Genomic DNA, 22,969 nt, shown 5'->3' with positions numbered 1-22,969 from the left:
AAGCAATATTTTATTGAAGAGCATAGGTAGTTTTATTTATGTATCATTGGGTTTATTAAACATATTTGTTATAATCTAGGACTTACAGTGAAGTTTTTATGATCAAAAGGGATGTCTACTGTGAAAATGTGGTATAGCTAATTATGTTGTCTATTCATGGCTAAAGATATCACACAATAATTTCCAGTGGCATCAGAGTTAGTTGACACCACGATATTCCCCCTTCTCTTTTCCTGAGAGTTGGCAGCTATGAGATCTGAGCTACGAGCCCACAGTTAATCCTTACCTTCTAACCTCAATTCACATGTCAGAACAAGTCTTCCATCCTCACATTCCTCTGCCCCTCATCCCAGTGATTACTGTGATACCAGAGCAGGGAAAGGTTTACCATTTTGGAAAGATTTTTAACACCTTGTTTGGATGAATAAGTGAAGAATCTTTCTCTATATAACTTAATAATAATAAGCTAATATAAGCCCAGTTCCTCTTTTTCCCTTTTGCGATTGCTAACCCTCTGAACTTTGTCCATTTTTGTTAATACCTGCAACTTTATTCCCACTTGTTTTTAAGAACTAGGACGAAGCTGTGTGCTGTGGTCCCATTTCTTATTTTTCAGGCTATACATTTTTAGTCTCTGTCAATCCTGTAGGTTGTATAGTTATTTGTGTGTAATAGGCTCCTCCATAGCAATATGCTGTGGAAAATTCCTTTTGACAAGCCATAGCAAGCTTAATTGAGTCATGATGTATACCATTAAATAGCTTCCAGGAAGGCAAACAGACCTCTTCTTAAGGTGGCATATGCTTTCACTAAGTTTCAACGTGACTATATGGTCTCACATAACTAAGAAAATTACTTTCTTCATTTGTGAAGTTACAGAAAGGTATGAAGTTAATATCTGAGTTAGCAAATTAAATTTTAAAGAGATATATGCTCTACCAGGTTTTCTTCCTCCTTGTATTTAGTAAAAACTATTTTTTTAAAAAACTTAGCACTGAATTACAGGTCAGTTTTTAAGTGTTTATTGTTTATTTGCTGAGAATAACAAGTCAATTTTTTTAAAATTTTAAATGTCACACATTAAGTAATATCAGTAGAAACGATTCTGTCAAAATAGTATCTCTGATTCTCTCCCACTGACCTTGCTGTCTGAAGCCATTCCAAATTCTGACATTACTTTTAATGTTTTCAGAATAGATGCTGCTAGGGAGCTTCCAGCCATAGTAGTAGATTATCAGCATACATTAGTTAACTTGTGAACCTACATCTGAATATTTTTCAGATGCCCATGGGATCTGTGTGATATTATAGCTCCAGTGTCACCCTGAAAGAATAACATCAGTAATAGGAATCATTCTTACTTCCCTCCCCACTGCAGCAATAAGGCAGGAAAGGGAGATTGTAAACCATTGATTTGAACCATATAAATGGGTTGAAAATAAATTGTGCTATCTGCTCTATTTGTCCCCAAAGCCAAATTTACCTAACACGTAATACAAGTAGTCCTATTCAATTTCATCAAAGGACTTCTTGGCATCTAATAAAATTACTGCTATTGGTTCCAATTTTCTTTGTATTCCAGATGAGTTGCAGTAGTCTGTGCAGATTACCTGAAGCTTATCTCTCAGGCACAAAGGCCTCTTCGATAAGGGTCTATTAGATTTGTGATTATTTAGTCATGTAGCTAGTATTCATAAAGCTATTATTTTATACCTACCTACACCATATGAAAGGATATTTTTCACAATACTGCTAAGGGAGTAATATGCAATCTTGAGTATAAGAGTAAATGGATATATGTGATAGGATAAAGAACTGTAGGCCATCTTGATTCCAAACCACAGATAATATCTGATGCTTTAAAAATCCAGCACAGACCATTTAAATGCATTACATTTATTCATAGTCTATTTCTGAAACTAGTGGCTGTTCAGTGTACTGATGGCAGAGAGAAGTTAATGTGCTGGTAAGCAACCTAAATTTTTATAAAGCTATTTTGAAAGTAACACAATGCCTCAAAAAGTAATATAAATTACTCCTTTCTTTTCAATTGACATTGCAAGGCTGCTCCAAATTTTCATTATTGAGTTCAGCATTTGCAAAAAAAAAAGGAAGAAGGCACACAATATTTTCATGGGAAATTTCTGGGTATTATAATCACAAGATGCACTTCTTTAGAACATGCCCTGAAGTATTTCAAAGGTTTTTTTTTTCCCCCACGCATTGTTTAATCCTTTGATGCCCTGGGAATAAGGAATGGCATAAAAGTGGAAAACTGAACAATGACGAATAGAGATAAGCTAGTTGATAATCTTGAGGGTTCCTATAACCTACACTCTGTGAGACAATATAGTATAGGGAGAGCCTTGGGCTTTGGAGCCAGTTTTAATCTTGGCTCCACCCTTTACTTACTAGTATAGCCTGGACAAGCTACAAACAACAGAGCTTCAGTTTTCTCATTCAGAAAAGGGGATCATAATACTCACTCCTGGAGTTGTTTTAGAGATTAAAAAAGACAACACATATAAAGTATGTAATCCAATATTTAATGCTCAATTAATGTTAGCTATTTCTTTATAATTTTTGCTAATAATAAAGTGATACATATGTGTCTGTATGTGTGTATGTGTGTATTTTTCAGTAGTCATGGGAAGGTCTAATCCAATGGCACAGCAAGTATTCAGATTAAGGAACATGGCATTATACTGGAAAAATAATGAGACAACAAAGTGCACTGTGAAAATTTACTCTGTGATTAAAGTACACAGAAGAAATCCACTTTTGAAACCTCTAGTATCTGAAGAAAGGATTTCAAATAGAAAAATCAAACTGATAAGCATAAACTGAAAAGAAAAAAAAAACGCAACTTTTCCATCATTAATCTTCTGTATTAACTTAATATACTTGATTGAGTCTGAGAGATCTAGCTTTACTTTAAACTTATTGGTTAGATTTTTTTTTTAAAAAATGGCTAATGGAATGAGGGTACAATAAAACATTCTTCATAGGCTAGTACTTCCCAACTATATGAACCCAGTTATACAGGATCTCAAAACAAAAAAGAGTGAGCAAAAATAGCCTTTATTCAAAATGCACAGAATGTAAAGAAAAATCCAAAAGTATTCAGCTTCAGCAGAATTTTATATTTCTAAAATCAGAAAAAGTTTTTTAAAGTATCTAATTTACAAATAGATATAATCTTTTGAAGTATGCTGCACAGTTTTTCCTGTTAAAACAAATTTGTTTGTACTCTAAGTGAAGTAATTCTGGAGAAAATGCATGATTCAAAACTAAAGCTAAAAACCCTAAGTACATATAAAGAAATGTACACAATATTCCCAGGATATATGTAAATAGGAAGAGCAACTTAGTAAATGGTAGTACGTTTTGGTACTAGCACAATCCACTCTTCATTAGGCATCTCCCCCTTGTGCATTAATATGTGATGTCATACTCTCATATAAAATTTTATAACAGAGTGAAATAAAAAGCCCCTCCAGATTGCAACTGTAAGATAATCAGATTCCAAAGTTCTCATTATGACTGCAATTATGTAACAAAACCCTCCAAATATAGTTCACTTATTGCAGTTATTAATCATTCTGATTTTGTTTCAAGTACTTGCTTTATAGCCTGCTGGATAGACTCCATTATTCTACAAGCTGAATGTTGAAAGTCAAACATGTGCATGTGAATCTGCTGGTTTAAAGGCCTTTCAAAATAATTTACCCTTTCAATTTGTATTTGTGAATACCAAAAAATTGGAGGGAAAAAAAAATAAAACTGGTGTCAACAGAGTCACTGACCTTTGAAGTAAACAGAAGATAGGCTTTAATGGAAAGCAACTTCACAAATTAAGAAACCTATTTTGCGAGAACTAGAAATAGTGCTGCTTAAGGAGTTAGTCTCAGAATACCAATCAGTTCTTATAAAAAAGGAGGGGGGGGGGGGACCTGAAAGAATCTGTACATTTGATAAGGAGGAAAAGGGAAGAGCGCAGGCAAATGTATATTTTTAAAGATTCAAAGCACCAACATTATGTATAGAATGTAGCTCTAAATATTTTATGCATAATACCATATATTCTGATTAGTTTAACTATAAAATGCCAAGTAAAAGACAGATTTATTATACAGAACAAACACCATCCGAACCACCTAAATATTGCTACACTTAGATTTCTAGGAAAAAAATACACATGAAAAATTCTCAAGCCTAGATTCTGAGATGCTATAGTATTAACTAAACAGGATTCCAAAGAACTCAGGGAATGTGATGCATAATTATTTAAATATTAACATATAGAAAGCACAGAAAAATAAATATAATAATACATCAACATGGTTTACAAAACACATGTCACCATTTTCTTGTGCTCCATGATTTTTTCAGTTTGGCTACATACATTGGGCCCCAGGTTTTGCCTTTATCTGGAATCACCAAAAGTCCACATTCCTGGCCAGTAGGAGCAAATGTGAAGTCTTTGGAGCAAGTACTTGCTATTCCCTTAATGTCCATAGGCATGATGTTATTGTGGGAGTTTAAAATTTCACTGATCACATCTTGATTTTCTGCCTTGGAAAGTGTGCATGTGGAGTATACAAGTAGCCCTCCAGGACGTAAGGCCTTAACTGCAGACCTGTGTATAATCAGAAAAATACAGATTAATTAGGTACATTAAAAGAAAAGTAGGAGAGCAAAGAAGATTACATACTTGGAACAGCCTTCTTCTGAGTCTGAATGCAATAACTTTGGATGTTTTTTAGCCTTAAGCCTATTTCTTTCTAACTTATCCATGGATGACTGTGAAAATGGTAATCAGGTTAAGCAACATGGAAAAGACAGAGAGATTCTGTTTGACTGACTAGTTGTTTTGTTCTTTTAAGGACAGAAGGATGGGGCTAGAGCATGGAATAATGGGTTTGTCTTTGAATTGATGGGAGTAAAAGTAAAAACAAAGATATTATTTGAAAGCATATATAAAACATCACTGATTCCATACTCCCACATACTGCAAGTTGGACAACCAGGTAAAAAGTTGGAAGGTTTTTTCTTTCTTTTTTTTTTTTCCTTTTTGTCTTTTTTCGTGTCTGGCAACGGATCGCAACCCTCAGTGTCACGCCCGTACCGGACCGGGACCGGCAACGGGATCACAACCCTCGGTGTTGCGCCCGCACCTCGCTCAGCCAGTGAGCGGGAACCGGTCTGTATGAGGGATCCAAACCCTTGGCGGGAGCGCCGCCGTGCTCCCAAGCGGCGCACTATAGCAGTGCGCCACCGGGCTGGCCCTGGAAGGTTTTTTCTAAGAAAATTGAATAAACTATTTGAGGAGACCTAAGCCAGCCTCTGTGGGTGTTGCCCCCAACCAAAGACCTATTCTATCTTGAAGGGAGCCTTCAGAGTAACAGCTGGAAGATCTCACCACTAAAGTAAACCTCTAGTACTTTGTCTCATTATTAAAAATGTATAACCAAGTATTGCCAGGCAATTAAAGATGAGAAATATTTAAGCAATGTGTAAGAGAAAGGACAAAATAAACAACAACAACAAAATGACCTAGAAAGAAACAGAAAACTCAGGGAACAAAAGAAAGTAAGACCAATAAATACACAAAGATCAGTGATCAGCGAGGATATATAGAACCCATAAAACAATAATAGAATGTCATGAAAAAGGACCAAGAAAAGAACTCTTAGAAATTAAATATGTATTTACCAAAATAAAGAATATTATGTAGAAGTGTTTGGAAATTACAGTTGAAGAAATCTCCTCCACCCCTCACAAAAAGGAGAACAACAACAGATTGACTGAAAATAAAACAGGAAGGATCAATCGAGTAGGTCCAAAATTCAATTAACGGGAGTACTAGAAAGGTAACATAGAGAATTGGGGGAGGGGAGAGTTAAATTAATATAATAATAAGAGATTTTCCAGAAATAAGATAGAATATTAACCTTCCGGTTGAAAGAACTTATCAAGAGGCCAGTACATTCATTATTTACTGAGCATCTGTTATGTGCTGGGCATTGTTTTAGGTGTTGGGCATATATCAATGAATGAAACAGAACAATAACAACAAACCTTTACCTTCATGAAGTTCACATGCTAGCTGAGGGAGATAAAACATGAAAAATAAATGTTATGCGCTGAATTATGTCCCCCAAAATTCATATGTTGAAATCCTAACCCCCTGTACCTTAAAATGTGACTGTATTTAGAGACAGGGTCTGTAAAGAAATAATTAAGTCAAAATTAAGTCATTTGGTGAGCTTCAAAATAATATGACTGGTGTCCTTACAAGAAGAGGAAATTTAAACACAGAATTACAGAGGGAAGACCATGTGAAGACACAGGGAAAAGACAGCTATCTACAAGCCACGGAGAGAGGCCTCAGAAGAAACTAATCCTGCCAACAACTTTATCTCAAACTGTTAGCCTCTGGAGCTATGAGAAAATCAACTGTTGCTGTTTAAGACACTCTGTGGTACTTTATTATTGCAACCCTAGAAAACTAATATAAAATATATACACACATATAGAAGCACATACATATATATATATATGTACACACATATATACATATACACACGTATGGATGTGTATGCATATATTTTTATTTAGTATGCAATTTAGTGATAGGTTCAATGGAGAAAATTAAAGCAAGAATAGAAGGATTAGGTATGCTTGGATGGTAGGAAAATTGTAATTTTAAATAGGATAGTTAGAATAGGGTGCCATTTCAGAAAGTGACATTTGAACAAAGACCTGAGGAGGTAAGGGAGTGGGCCAAACAGATATCTGAGAGAAGAGAATTCCACAGCAGTGGAATGGCCAGTGAAAAGACCCTGAAGCATGCTTGGGGAAAGAGGCAGCCAGTGTGGCAGAAGCAAGGTGAGCTAGGGGTGGTAATATAAGATAAGATCCAGAGTGTTAAGAAGGGCGGGTATAGAGGTCTTGTGGAATACTGCAAAAACCTCAACCATATAATGAATGAAAAACAACCATACTTACATATATCATTGTTAAATTTAGAACTTCAAGAATAAAGAGAAGAGGCTAAATGTCTCAGAGAGAAAATGGGTCATCTATTAAGGATCCAGGAATCAGATGCATTGGTGGAGTAGTGCATTCCACATCATTTGAAGAAGCAACTTACAGTGAATTCTATTTGCAGACAACCCATCAAATATATATATATATATATATATATATGAGGTATACCAAAACTTGAAGGTATCTGATGACTCAGAAATCTTACCTCTAGCAAAATGAGGAGGTAAATAAAGAATGAAGAGAAATGTGATCCAGAAAAGAGTGAATGCAACAGAGAAGAGTAATGAAGGGAGTGAAGTCTCAGAATGAGAGTTGTGCAAGAGGCATAAAGGGCAATTACTCCAAACTGGAAGAAGAAGGAGGTCTCCGCAAGAAGGGAGGTCTATCCTGGAGAATGTTCCATGTGCTGATGAGAAGAATGTGTCTTCTGTAGTTGTTGGATGAAATGTTCTGTAGATGTCTGTCAAGTCCAATTGATCTAGAGTATAGTTTAAATCCTGTATTTCTTTGTTGGTTTGCCGCCTAAATAATCTGTTCAATGTTGAGAGAGGAGTGTTGAGGTCCCCAACTATTATTGTATTGGGGACTATCTCTTTCTTTAGGTCTAATAATATTTGCTTTATATATCTGGGTGCTCTGATATTGGGTGCACATATATTGATGACTGTTATATCCTCTTGCTGGATTGATTCTGTTATCCCCAAATTAGTAGACAGAAAGAAAGAAAGAAAGATTAGAGCAGAACAAAATGAAATAGAGACCAAAAAAGAAATATACAAAGGATCAATAAAACAAAAAGTTTTTTTGAGAAGATAAACTTGACAAACCATTAGCTAGACTAACTAAAAAAAGGAGAGGACCCAAAGGCAAAGAACCAAGGTATATGGGCTGCTTCTGGAAGCTGGAAAAGTTAAGGAGGTTCTCCCCCAGAATCTCCAAGAGGAATGCAGCTCTGCCAGCACCTTGATTTTAGCCCCACAAGATCCGTTTTGCACTTATGACCTCCAGAAGTGTAAAGGTCATAAGTTTAAATTTGTGTTATATTAACCCACTAGGTTGGTGGTAATTTGTTGCAGTAGCAACAGGAAACACTTGCACACACCTGGTAACGTTTTTTGTTTTTTGACAGCAACACACTAAGGCATATGCTGATTTTGCTAAAATTATGTAAGTTATAACTACACTCATTTTGGATCATTTTCTACTGACTATAGGTATAATAAGATTTTCTAAAAAAAAAAAAAATCACTGGGCAAGGAATATATGTAGTATTTGAGTGCAGATATTTTTAAACTCCCACCAAAAGGAATTTTGGGGTCCTAAGCAAAGCCAATGCTTAATCAAGTAAGTATGAATTTTTTCTCATTAAAGTTGTACAAAAGTACATAGACGCCTCATCATTTACAAATAATATGTTCCTGGCTTGATGCAAATTTAAATGAATCTCCATAACGTTGCCAATGTTGGCTGATTCTTCTGCTTTGTTTTCATTCCAACATTTATAATTTATCTTTCTAAAATTAGGTTGGTATAACTTAACTGCCTGTATTAATTTCTAACAGAGGAAATTCTGTGTGGCAATACGAAAGCTTTTTTACAAATTGGGTTAATCTAAAAACCCTAGGGCAGGGCCGGCCCGGTGGCGCACTCGGTAGAGTGCGGCGCTTGGGAGTGTGGCTGCACTCCCGCCGAGGGTTCGGATCCCATATAGAGACCGGTCCGCTCACTGGTTGAGCGCGGTGCGGGCGCGACACCCAGGGTTGCAATTCCGTTACCAGTCATGAAAAAAGACAAAAAGGAAAGAAAAAAAAAAAACCTAGGGCAAAGTGTTAGGGATTCCTGTTGAATGGTTGTTGCTGTTTTGCTACTTGGTTGTTGTTTAAATACCATTTTTATCCTTTTGCTTCTAACAATTAAGGATTTCAAAAGTACCATAAATTTGCACTCACAGATCAAGGAAAGCAGGCAATCTGCAAAAACTCACTTCCAGGGTTGACAGCTAAGGTTTTTCTACACTCAGAATTATCTTATGCCATAGATGACATTTTTCTCGTGAATTGAACCAGTCCATATTAGGTCCACCCCTAGTTCTGTAGAAAATATAAAACTATCACTATAATTAGAATTTTTCAATACATATAATAGTTCCTTCATTTTCAATACATAAATGGCAATGGGTACTCAATTTTAATTAAGGCGAGAATATTCAACAACTCTATACTCAGATTAGTTCAGTGATTTAAAACGAATACTTCTAGTCTTGGTCTTCCAGCAAAAACTTAAAAGATGTATTTTACAATACGCTAAATAAAAATTAATGTACTTTGAAAATATACAGTACCCTGTCCACTAAAGTAGTATCTAGTATAAATCATCTCCTTCCACAACAATTCACACATATTTTAAATTAATCCATAAGAAACAAGTAATTATCATCAAGGTTTCATCCAAATCATAAACAGGACTATATATGCATTTTTAGGACAATTAGACAGTAGGATGTGAGAAGGCTTGTTTCAGGAGAGAAATGTTTCAATCAGAACAGAAGAAAGATACTGCTTAGTAGGTCCTAACAAGACCACTAAGAAACTTAAAATTCTGGAGGGGGAAAAACTTTTAGGAATTAGAGAGACTTGAATAATACTAATAAACTCTGGCAAAGGTGTGGTATTGACTGTATAGAAACACAAATCAGGATTAGAGAAGAAAAAAAAAAAGACATGGTGGATCGGGGCTCTAAATTTCTGTGCCATTCATTGTTATTCTTTTTTTCTTTTTTTTTAAGAAGAAGAAAGAAAACTAAACAGCTAACTAAGCAACATCCATTTTGGCATAATAGTACCACCCTCTGCTAACCTCCAAATGAGCAGTGGCACCTTGACTTCTCAATGACTCTAAATTTCATGGCTTAACAAGATCCTGAGTAAGTGATATTATTTACCTGTGCTATATCACTAACTATATTGTATGAAATTACTACAAACCAAGTTGCATTAAGACTGGTATTATTAACCACTGAACTATAACGACAAAACAGAGCTGTCTAACTATACTTACAAGTAGAAGTCAGAAGAAGATGTTATGACTAACTGCAGTAGAAGCAAAAACATTATTTGATTAGAGGGAAGCTAACCTAGAACTCTAAACTGAAATGTGAACTGGTAAACATTATTTTGGGTTTTATATATTACTCAGTACACAAGTTCCAACTATAATTGCTAAGCTGGGTGAAGTATTTCTAAAGGAAATAGAATTGCCACATAATACAACAACTCTATCATTACCCTGGAACATATATATTCCCCTTAGAAGCCTCTCGTATAAGTGCTAATCGGGCTTAAACCCTTCTTGAAATATGAAATAAGATTCTATCTCATAGCATTGTTGTAGGAAACAAAGCTGATCTTGATTAACAGTATAGCATAAAATACAGTGGGAAATGCTTTTACCCTAAGTGCTCTTAACAGAGAAAGAATGATGGCTTTCTTGACATGGGATGTATTACAGATACCCTGTTGCTTTACAGCAAATATTGGCTATACAACAATCCTCAAGTCTTTGGTTGTCTTTCAGTGTATTATGGAATAGGCTGAAAAGCATTTTATGCTTGAACCACCTAGTTAATGGAGCAACAGAAAAAAAAACATATTCTTTAAAAAGAAACCATTAAATAGAATATAATTTAAAATTTTCCTCATTTACAAATAGAAAAATTTAATAGATTTTTGGCAGTTCAAAGAGTATATGTGAATGGTACTTCAGGCATCTATTATCTCCTATACTCTGTTTTGAAATCCAAAAGCTATGAAACTTACACTTTTGTTTTGTTTTTTTTAATTAAGTATGTGGCAAACTCATCTGTCTTCAAAATCTGACCTAAACTGATATAAGACTATTTATGGTCAAGATTTATCCTATGTGGTATAAGTATTGATATGTTTTGCTGAAAAAGTATTAATATGTTTGATTACAGAATGTTGTTCCAGACCCTACTGAGGAAAGGAGGTTATATCATATACCCAATATTTAGTGAATTACTTTTTTAAATCCCCCCCCCCCCAAAATTCTGAATTCTGAAAAACATCTGGCCACTAAGGTTTTCAATAAGATTTTGGCTTATATTTTAGATTTAAGTGAATTACACTGCAAAGCTGTATATTCTATACTAGCCACATAATTATCAATAAAAGCTTAATTTAATTATTTTTTACAAGTAAACTATTTAAATATTAACTTTAAAAAGCATCAGATAGGCAAATCTACTAATAAGCAGTCTATATGTAGTATTCCACCAGTGTTTTCTCATTCTAGGAAGGTAAGAAGGAAAGCTGAATTGTTTTGTATTCTCTCAGTACACCAAGGATTCCTTCCCTCTGCCCTCCTCAAAAAGTGTTTTGATTTGTGTGTTTGTACTTTTAAAAAAAACACTGTGTATAATCAATAATAAAGCCATTTTTCGAGATGTTCATTTTGTCTTTGATGAAATTTAATTCTTTGATTTTCATTAAGTTCTCCATCCTTGAACTCCACCTGTTTTTCTGCTTAGAGAAAAACAGAAAATGAAGCCTCAAGAGCCATTTAAGATACTGGCTTAGAAACAAGACGAGGATGTGTTGCTTTCCCAGCATAAGAAGAGAAATCACATTACATTTCCAGACTAGTCCACACAGACTTCCAAGTTAACAAGTAAGCTATATGTGAATAAAGAAAATAAAAATAATAAAAAATGATTATCCAATTACCTGACTAATACCTTGAAGAAAAAAAATTACCTTAATGACAGCATAAATTCAATGACCTTGAAAAACTAAGACAAAACAAAACAAAAACCTAAAATGTCTTGGAACCCCAAAAGCTATCAAAGTTCCAAAGGGAGGGTTTTTTAAAACCTAACAAAAATTTGAAACGTGATGCAGGGTGTACTATTTTTCCTATGGCAAATCTCTAAGTCTCAAACAGAGAATATTATAAATAGCTATTAAAACAACCTAACACATTTTAAAAATATGAATTCTTTTTTTATGATCTATTCTTCTGGTGTTTGATTAGAAAACTTGGCATTTGGTTGGAAGGGTCAGTGTTAATTAGATCACTAAATTTAAGTGTTTTAGAAAGGACTGAGCCCAAATTGCAGGAAAAAAAAGAGTCAGCACAGCAACAGTGCCATCTTTTGACCAAAACAGAAAGTGGCTTTTTTCCCCCTTTCATTAAGTCCTTATGACTTATCATCGGTAAATAAACAACTTCTTTTTATGTGATCTTTGCAACATGTTTGAAATTACAGTCACTGTCTTGCCTACAATTTCTGGTGCAGAAGTAAAGAAATCATAGATGACTACACTCTTGAAAATTTAAGATTACAGCTAAACAATGTTATGATTAATATATTTATTCCTTATCTTTATTCATGCCCCTTCCATTGCCATTAGAGTATCAAGGCAACAGCAACCATCCCATTGGATATAAATATGGGCAAAGGGAAGTGAGATAGACTTAAATCTTCCTTTAATGCCACAATATTAGCAACCTTTTCCCCTTCATCTTAGAAACTCCAGCATTATACATTTTTTAAAACCAAGTAATACTGCAGTAATTTTAAAAATTTAAAATAAGCATAGGAGCATCAATTCTGCAGTTGGTCTCTTGCAACCATTTAATATTCAATTAATATTTCAGAGATCCTATATAAAGCTACTTAATAAGGCTACTTGCAACTTATAAAGAAAAGAAAAATGGGTATATAATTAATAATGTGAAAAATGTATGAAAACTGGCAAGTTTTTTTTTTTTTTTTTTTTTTTTTTTTTTACCTTATTGCCTAAAGGACAGTTAAACTAAGTTCAAAACTGAAAAGGTGAAATGCTTCTAAAGGACACTATACACAAAGCACAGGAAATTCTTACTTTCTTTAGAATAGAATAGAATATTCCTGAATAAAAAAGAATGTGGATTTGGTCCAGGAATCAAGTAAGACACTGATTTCTGTTAACTAAATGAAGGACACGTGATCAGCCTAATTAATGATATTACCTTATGTTTACTTGGTGCTTTTTAAAGAGCAATTCACACAGAACCTTAAGAGGTGAGGTGTACAAGGTAAATAGTCTGACCCAATTTATCAAATCGAGGGTTGCAAAGACTCTGACTTGCCTGAAGTTACACAGCTAATTAATTCAGCACAAAGACTGCCACCCTAATCTAATAGATTAGGAAAAGGACTGCAAGCTTTATCACTGCTATATAACCTGAAGCAAATATTACAGCTGCTAAAATAAGTATGGAATCAGGGCAGTAAGACATAGGATGCCACATGCATACATTTTATCATTCCAACTGTCACTGAAGGTAAAGAATAGCTATATACACCTTTATGCACTTTTAACATAAAGAAACCAAGAATTAATAGGTCTGAAGCAATGACCTGAGAATCATGGCTACCTGTGCTTTGATAGAGCATACAATCCCCACTTATTAACATGCTCCTGCACAGCATTTATAAGGAGGTAAATGAAAGCAAATACCTCATGCTGAGATACAATTTGAACATCTTCATCAGAGACTGGCATTTAAATAATAGTTTTGAAGAATTTTAACAAATTAGAACCAATGGTTAGAAACTCAAAAGTAGTCAATCCTTCACTAAAACTCCACATAATTTGGAAATTATTGGTAATAATTTTAATTACTCCAAATAATTTGGTAATTCATTTAATCATACTTTGTTTCTACAACACAGAAGCTTGTTAAGAAGTACATAACCAGCCTATATTAAAAGGCCTATTTTCAGCCTTCATCTTAGCACACTATTTGATTCTGTCATTGATCCTCAACTTTGTGAAACTTTCTCCCAATTTGACTTCCTGGACACTACTCTCTTCATCTCCTACTTACCTGAAGTCCCCTTTTAACCTCCTTATCAAAGTTTTCTCTTTTCCCTGTCTCTTCAATCCTCTCTAAAACTTTATCCTTGGTTTACCTTTTTTTCTAAAGCTAGGTGTTTTACATGTGCTCTCTTATTCAATCTATCAACTAAATTCTGAGACATGAATTATTTTCTCACTTTGCAGATGAGAAAACTAAGGAAAGAGAGTTAAGTAACTTGTACAAGGTCACTCAGTTAAGAGGTGTCCAAACTAGGATTCAAATCCAGGCAATGTAGCTATACAGCTCATGCTCTTAAAGCACAGATATCCTTGACACCTACTTTTCCTTCCCACTCCAGAGCCAATCAATGTATTAAATAATCTATTAAATTATATTAATTCTCCATTAAAAATATCTTGTAAATCTGACATGTTTTTATTTCCCTCCTATTCATCTACTTCTTTATTACTGTAAAACCTTTCAAATTGGTTTTCTTGGGAGCTGGCTAGTTAGTTCAGCTGGTTAGAGCATAGTGTTATAACACCAAGGTCAAGGGTTTGGATCCCCATCCCAGCCAACCGCTCCCCCCACCAAAAAAAAAAAATTAACAATTAAATTGGTTTTCTTACTAAAGAATTTTCTTGTTTATTCTCTTTGCATCCTGCAATGTTATCTGATCAAGGAATTTCCAACTTGTGGCAGACACTTCTAAATATTCTTCAATATCTGTTCTCACTTCTATAATAATGAGATTTTTAATTGTGCATGGCTAAGGCTAATCTCCCAAACTGCCTTGCAATAAAGGTAGTCACAGACTAAGGCTGACCCATGAAATCTGAGTGGAAGTAATGCAAGTTATGCTCTTTTACTCCTTCCTACTAGTTGCAATGCAGATGAAACAGCAAGAACTGGAATAGCCACCCTGGACCATGAGGTAGAAGATTGGGCCTGGATCCCTGATGATTGTGGAGTATGGCAATCTACTGATTTCAGGGACAAACCTGGAAAGCCTACCCAGACTTTTATTTATTTAAGTTGCTATCATTTTGAGTCTCTTTCTCTCTCTGTTATATTAGAAAAAAAAATTATCTTGACTAATGCTGAATTTGGTATCATATGTGGAGTTGCCTTAGTAGAATCTAAAATGTAGAAGTGACTTAAAAGGGAGCAAGGTCACAAACATTACAGGTTAGAAAGCCAATGTGATGGCTGGCTAATTTAATGTTCAATTTGGCCAGGCCATGGTGCCCAGATATTTGATCAAACATAATTCTGGGTGTGTCTGTGAGAGGACTTTTGGATGAGGTCAACAAGTGAATGGGTAGACTGAATAAAGCATATTGCCTTCCAAAATGTGGGTAGGCCTTATTCAATCAGTTGAAGGACTGAATAGAACAAAAGATTGACCTCCTTCAAAGAGGGAGAAATTCTCCAGCAGACAGCCTTTGAACTGCAATATCAGCTCTTCCCTAGGTCACCAGCCTGCTGTCCCACTCATCAAATTTAGACTTAATAGCCTCCCTAACTGCATGAGCCAATTCCTTCAATCTCTCTCCCTCTGTCTCTCTCTGTGTATATGTATACACACATACATACACATACACATCCTTTCCATTTTGTTTCTCTGGAAAACACTGACTAATACAACCCTTACTATGTCACAGCAAAACATTTGATAAAATCACTGTTCCTGATATCTTGTAAGATAGACCACATATTAACAAAATTTATATAACTCTAAAGTAACTAGAAGATAATCTCAAAATGTTAGTGTATGTTAACAAAAGAAAACTCAGGAAAGATCTGGGGAATTTGGAAGCAGAGATGGAAGGAAAACAGATCTGTTGAAGGAGGCTTTCTGCCTGTGGATTATAGTCTCACTCAATTGAGTATTCAGTAATTTGGGCCTTGTAGGGTTGAGAAGATCTTTGTGCCCCAAAGTGAAGCATTGATAAAAAGGTATCTCTGACTTATATCAGATAAAATAGACTTCAAGTCAAGGAAGGAAAGTAAAAAAAAAAAAAAAGATAAGGAAGGTAATTATATACTTATAAAGGTATCAATTCAACAAGAAGATATGACAATTATAAATATATATGTACCCAACATCAGAGCACCCAGATATGTAAAGCAATTACTATTTGACCTAATGGTAGAGAAAGATTCCAAAACAGTAATAGTTAGGGATTTTAATACCCCACTTTCAGCAAAGGACAGATCATCAATCAGAAAATTAACCAAGAAACATCAGAACTAATCTCTACTTGAGGACAACAGGACTTAATTAATACTTATAAAACATTTCATCCAACAGCTACAGAATACACATTCTTCTATGCAGCACATGGAACATTCTCTAGAACAGACCATATGTTAGATCACAAATCAAGTCTCAACAAATTTTAAAAAACTGAAATTATACCAACTGTCTTGTCCAACTACAATGAAATAAAACTAGAAATCAACATCAAAAAGGAAAATGGAAACTGTACAAATACATGGAAATTAAACAACACGCTCCTAAAAAACTAATGGGTCAAAGAAGAAATCAAAAAGGAAATTTAAAAATTTCTGGAGACAAATGAAAATGAAAACACAACATACCAGAACCTATGGGATACAGCCAAAGCAGATTTATGAGAGAAGTTCATAACAATAAGTGACTTATCAAAAAAGAAGAAAAACATAATGGGTCAAAGAAGAAATCAAAAAGGAAATTTAAAAATTTCTGGAGACAAATGAAAATGAAAACACAACATACCAGAACCTATGGGATACAGCCAAAGCAGATTTATGAGAGAAGTTCATAACAATAAGTGACTTATCAAAAAAGAAGAAAAACATCAAATAACCTAACATTACACCTCAAAGAGCTGAAAAAAACAAGAACAAACCAAACTCAAAATCAGTAGGTGGAAAGAAATAACAAAGATCAGAGCACAAATAAATGAATCAGAAATAAAAAATAATACAAAAGATCAATGACACAGAGTTGGTATTTTGAGAAGATAAACAAAATTGATAAACCTTTAGCCAGACTAACAAAGGAAAAAAGAGAGAAAACTCAAATAAAAAAAGTCATAAATGAAAAAGGAAACATTACAATTGATATCACAGAAATACAAAGGATCACGAGACTATTACAAACAACTATATGCTAATAAACTGAAAAACCTAGAAGAAATGGATAAATACCTGGACACGTACAACTTACCAAGGCTGAATCAGAAGAATTCGAAAACTGAAACAGACCAATAACAATTAAGGAGATTGAAGCAGCAATAGAAAGTTTTCACTGCCAAAGTCTACCAAACATTTATAGAAGAACTAATACAAATTCTTCTCAAACTCTTCCAAAAAATTGAAGAAGAGGGAATACTTCCACATTCATTCTATGAGGTTAGACTTACCCTCATATAAACATGGGGAAAAGATACAACGAAAAAAGAAAACTACAGACCGACATCCCTAATGAATATACATACGAAAATCCTTAACAAAATACCTGCAAATCAAATCCAAAAACACATTAAAAAGATCATTTACAATGGTCAAGTGAGATTCATCCCAAAGATGCAACGATGGTTCAACAAACACAAATCAATAAACATGATACATCACATCAAAAGAATGAAGGAAAAGAAGCATATGATCATTTCAATAGATGCAGAAAAAGCATTTGATAAAATCCATCACTCTGTAATGATAAAAACACTCAACAAAATAGGTATAGGAAAAAAATCCACCTCAACAGAATAAAGGTCATTTATGACAAACCCACAGCTAATATCATACTGAATGGACAAAAATTGAAGGTTTTTCCTCTAAGATCTGGAACAAGACAAGGATATCCACTCTCCCCACTCTTATTCAACATAGTACTAGAAGTTCTAGCCAGCCCAACAAGGCAAGAGAAAGCAGTAAAGGGAATCCAAATTGAAAAGGAAGAAGTCAAACTATCTCTATTTGCAGATGACATGATCACATTTATAGAAAACTCTAAAGATTCCACTAAAAAATTACTAGAACTAATAAATGAATGCAGTATAATGGAAGGATAAAAAATCAACGCACAAAAATCTATAGCCTTCCTATACACCAATAATGAAATAGCTGAAGAAGAAATCAAGAAAGTAATTTCAATCACAATAGCTACCCAAAAATGAAATACCTAGGAATAAATTTATCCAAGGAGGTGGAAGTCATCTACAATGAAAACTATAAAAAATTGGTGAAAGAAATTGAAGAAGGCACAAATAAATAGAAAGATATCCCATGTTCATGAGTTGGAAGAATTAATATCATCAAAATGTCCATATTATCCAGAGCAATCCACACATTCAACATAATCCCCATCAGAATACCAATGACATTCTTCACAGAAATAGAAAAAAGGATCTTAAAATCTGTATGAAATCACAAAAGACCCTGTATAGCTAAAGAAATCTTGAACAAAAAGAACAAAGTGGGAGGCATAACACTCCCTGACTTCAAAATATATTACAAAGCTACAGTAACCCCAAAAAGTATGGTTCTGGCATAAAAACAGACAAGTAGATAAATGGAACAGAATAGAGAGCCCAGAAATAAACATATGCACTTATAGCCAATTGATTTTTGACAAAGTTGCTGAGAATATACAGTGGACAAAGAACAGCCTGTTCAATAAATGGTGCTGGGAAAACTGGATATCCATATGCAGGAGACTGAAACTAGACCCCAACCACTCACCATACACAAAAATCAACTCAAAATGGATTAAAGACATACATTTAAGACCCTAAACTATGACACTACTAGAATAAAACAGGGGAAACACTAAAATAGGATTGGGCAGCAATTTTTTGGATAAGACTACAAAGGAACAGGCAACTAAAGGAAAAATACACAAATGGGACTACATCAAACTGGAAAGCTTCTGCACAGCAAGGGACACTATCAACAAAGTGAAGAGAAAACCTACAGAACAGGAGAAAGTGTTTAAAAACTACACATCAGACAAGAGGTTAATATCCAAAACATATAAGGAACTCAAACAATTCAACAGCAAAAAATGCAAATAACCGTATTTAAAAATGGGCAAAGAGGGGGATGGCCAGTTAGCTCAGTTGGTTAGAGCACAGCCTGGTAATGCCAAGGTCAAGGGTGTGGTTCCTTGTACCAGTCAGCCACCAAAAACACACACGTGCACACACACACACACACACACACACAGAAAGGGCAGAGGATCTGAACAGACATTTCTTAAAAGAAGACATATGAAGGGCCAACAGGCACATGAAAAAATGCTCAAAATCATTACTCATCAGGGAAATGCAAATTAAAACCACAGTGAAGTATCATCTCACTCCAGTTAGAATGACTATTATCAAGACAGAAAATAACAAATGATGGTGAGGACGCAGAGAAAAGGAAACTCTCCTACGTTGTTGATGGGAATGTAAATTAGTAAAGCCATTGTGGAAAACAGTATGGAGCTTCCTCAGAGAACTAAAAATTGGACTACCTTACAACCCAGCTATCCCATTACAGGGTACATACCCAAAGGAGATGAAATCAATACATTGAAGAGACACCTGCACTCTTATGCTTACTGAAACACTATTTACAATAACCGAGAGATGGAGTCAACCTAAATGGCCATAAATGGATGAATGGATTAAAAAACTGGTTTATATACACAATGGAATACTATTTAGCTGCTTATAAAAATAAAATCCGATCATTTGCAGCAACATGGATGGAGCTGGAAACCACCATGTTAAGTAAGCCAGGCACAGAAAGACAACTACCACATGATCTCACTCATACATGAAATCTAAAAAAAGTAGTTCTTAAAGAGCAGAGAGTAAAATAATGGTTATCAGAGACCAGGAGGGGAGGGAGAGAAGATGGGGCAAGGGGCTATGGGGGAGGAGAAGTGGTGAACTAATGAATACAAAATTATGCTCTCTATCCTAAGTGAATCATTGTGCAGTATATGCATGTATTGAAACAACACACTGTATCCCACAAATACGTACAATTAAAAGTTAAAATAAAAAAAAATTTTAAGAAAAGATATCTTTGAAAAGCCAGCTCTTGACAGAGATAATACAATGGCATCAAACCTTACTCAAGCATCTCTTAATGTTCTTGTCCAGACAATGACAGCCCCAAAGCAAAAATGCTTTCACACCTCACCAATAAAAAAGAGCAAACTTCTGATAAACACAATATAAATAAACTTCAAAAACACTACACTGGGAGAAAAATTCCAGATAAAAAATAGACGTTGTTTAATTACATTTTCATGAGGTTCAAGAATAGGCAAACTAATCCATGATAAAAGAAATCAGAGTAATAGTTGCCTTTGGTGAGGGGAGTGAATGAATTGTGAAGGAGCACTAGGAATCTTTCTGGCGTGATGAAAATGTTCTATATCTTAATATGGATTCTTACTCAATTGTGACAACTCCTTGAAACCTACACACAGCTTAGTGGACATGCAGGTTACAGATCCACTGGCTCAACATGTAAGCAGAGGGCAGCAGCTGTGCCTATTACTTCTCAGAAATCACAAGATCTTCCTTGAGCTTCTCCAAATTCTGGACCAGGTTCCTGTGCAGCTCCATGTGCAAATCACCCACACCATCAAAGTTGGATGCTCTGGGGTGGTGAGAGATCTACATAGGTTCTGGTCATAGAAAGATGGGTTTCTTCTTTGTCTTCGTGTATTCTAGTGTGTCTTTACCTTCCCTGACCTCAAGTGCTGACTGCTGGCCCTGATCTCTTCAAGCCCCAACACCAGGGTGCAATTATGTAGACGTATTATATAGACTACTTAACCAGCTCTCACAATTGAATAAGACCTAATTCTAATAATAAATCCCTTATATCACTTCTGGGGATTCTTCTCTGATCACTCTGACACACAGCAAGACCTCTGCTCCTATGAAGCAAGATAGACAGTTGTGTAATTAAATATCAAGTCAAGGAGTAAAAATTCATTCTTTGTCTCTTCTTTCTAGATGCTTAGCAAGTTCTAATGTTACAAATTATTTTCTGCAATAATCATAATGTTTCCTTTTGACTAGGTGAATCTTTATTCACCCTTCAAGACCCACTTCAAAGCTCATATAATCTTTGAAATGTTCATTGACTCCTCGTGGACTTTCTGTCTAGTGTGTTTTTCCCAAGCAATACATTTTCAGCTCTTTGAAAATACAGTTTATGTTATAATCATTTTATATTTTTTTACATATAGCACAGCTGGAAATTATGTTCTCAAAATATTTTATTAAATGAATGAATGAAATAATTAATTAACATTACCTTAATAGGCAGGTCAGGAAAAGAACTTTTCAATGTAAAACTAAGAAATATGTTTAGTTGCAACTAACATGCAAAAATTGAGTAGGGAACAACTCAAGCAACCTCCAACTTTTATGTTATAGAACAGATGGAAACAACAATTTTATTTTGGGGAAAAAATAAAGCTTTTGCTAACAAGTAATTTGTAAAAATAAAAAAGCTTTTTCTTCTTGCCAACATGGGTCTTAGATAATAAACTTCTACAGAAAGAAAAATACCCTTTTAATGAGGGCTCCTACTTAGCAATTGTGTTCTCATTTCTGATTGAGTGGAACAGTTAGGTAACTTTTAGTAAGTCAAATTGTCTCTGTGGAAAACCATGCCATTAATTTAAAATTGAGATATGTGGTACCAAAAATGCCATTAAGACATTTTAAAATGTCAGTTATCCCTGAGATTGCCTTTCTAGTAACAAAAGGAAAACCTTACAGGAGGTTAGTGTGGAGGTTAGGAAGTCTGATTTAAAACGAAGAAAATAAATCTAGTTTCTTAAAAGAATCATAAGCTTAATTTGATATAGCAACAGAAATATTTTAAACCCTACAATATAATTTAACAAATAGTAAAACCGTAACTTTAACCAACTTTTATAAGCTCCATAAAGCTTTTGAATCTGACTTGTTCTTTTTTTGCTTCCCCCCAACCCTAAATGTCTAATTCTTTTACACTTCATTTATTTTCTTCCCCTAAGCATTTTGATGATTTTTCTTTTACTTTCCATTCCATACTTTTTTCACATTACATTGTTGGCTTCTAGTATTCCTTTCCAATTTTTCTGTTCTTGTTCCTTTTTAGCAGTTCCCATTTCTTTCATTTTTCCACTGCCTGTTTCTCATCATTTCTCTCTGTATCAGTTCACTATTTTATTTCTACTGGCAAACAACAGTCTGGGCAAGAAAGCAAATAAAAAATCCCTACCGTTATTATTTACTACAACCAAAGAAAACATTAAGGTGAAAAGTTGAAGCTCGTGTACCATCTATCAAATAAATGCAGATTTAAAATTAAGTTTCAGGGTACTATAAGCATCTAAAACACAGATACTTCTAGGTTGATAGTTACCCAGTGTCATTGTCAGTTTTAAAGGCATTATTTTACAAGCCTTGAGGGTACCCCTCACTGTGCTCATAGTAAGTAGACAAATTTCTAAATATCAAACTGTTTATTATCGAAGAAGTTCTGTAAATTCAAGATAAAGAAACATGACTGAGCTTGCTATTTGCAGAGATACTATATCCAGCAGCTATTCTTTTGTGAGCCCAAGAAACAATAACAATGCTGATAATTATCTTCTCTCCACTGGCAGTTAGCATTTACTTTTAAAAAGGGATACTTTTTATTAGTACTGGTAGGACAAAATAGTGACATTAAACGCTCCTGAAAGACATTAGAAATGACAAATTTTAACATATTTATTATCAGTTTCTATTAGGAGATCTCAAGTTTAGTACATCTTCTCAGCAGTTTATTATGTCATTAATATGGATATGGAAGGGCAGGGATTAAAACCTCTGCTAAAATTGAACATAAGAAATCCAGTTTTGTGTTCCTCAAATTAGTGAAGAGTGACAATAAACCACATTAGGCCTGCCTAACTTCATCACAGGGTCTTTGATTTACTATCAAATATATTCTCTCCACTCATTAAAAAAAAAAAAAAAAAAAAAAAAAAAAAAAAAAAAAAACCTTTTAAAAAAAC

The 22,969-nt window shown here is 34.5% G+C and overlaps 1 protein-coding gene across 2 annotated transcripts in view; it reads right to left on the bottom strand.

The window, feature by feature from the left end:
• Positions 1-1,077: 1,077 nt before the first annotated feature.
• NSUN3 (NOP2/Sun domain family, member 3) overlaps positions 1,078-22,969 on the bottom strand; it is a 45,592-nt gene continuing 23,700 nt past the window's right edge. The window contains exons 6-8 of one of the 2 annotated variants that reach the window (XM_008569157.1): positions 17,132-17,158; positions 4,364-4,639; positions 1,078-1,324 (exon numbers count right to left, since the gene is read on the bottom strand). In XM_008569157.1, the coding sequence (XP_008567379.1) occupies positions 1,306-1,324; positions 4,364-4,639; positions 17,132-17,158 (322 nt within the window). In that variant the 3' untranslated portion in view covers positions 1,078-1,305. Of the gene's footprint in view, positions 1,325-2,730; positions 4,640-17,131; positions 17,159-22,969 lie in introns of those variants that run through there. The other variant, XM_008569158.1, reaches the window with a different exon arrangement.

Source organism: Galeopterus variegatus, unplaced genomic scaffold, assembly GCF_000696425.1.
Source record: "Galeopterus variegatus unplaced genomic scaffold, G_variegatus-3.0.2 Scaffold470, whole genome shotgun sequence".
Lineage (NCBI taxonomy): Eukaryota > Metazoa > Chordata > Mammalia > Dermoptera > Cynocephalidae > Galeopterus > Galeopterus variegatus.
This window is presented reverse-complemented; position numbering and strand designations above follow the sequence as displayed.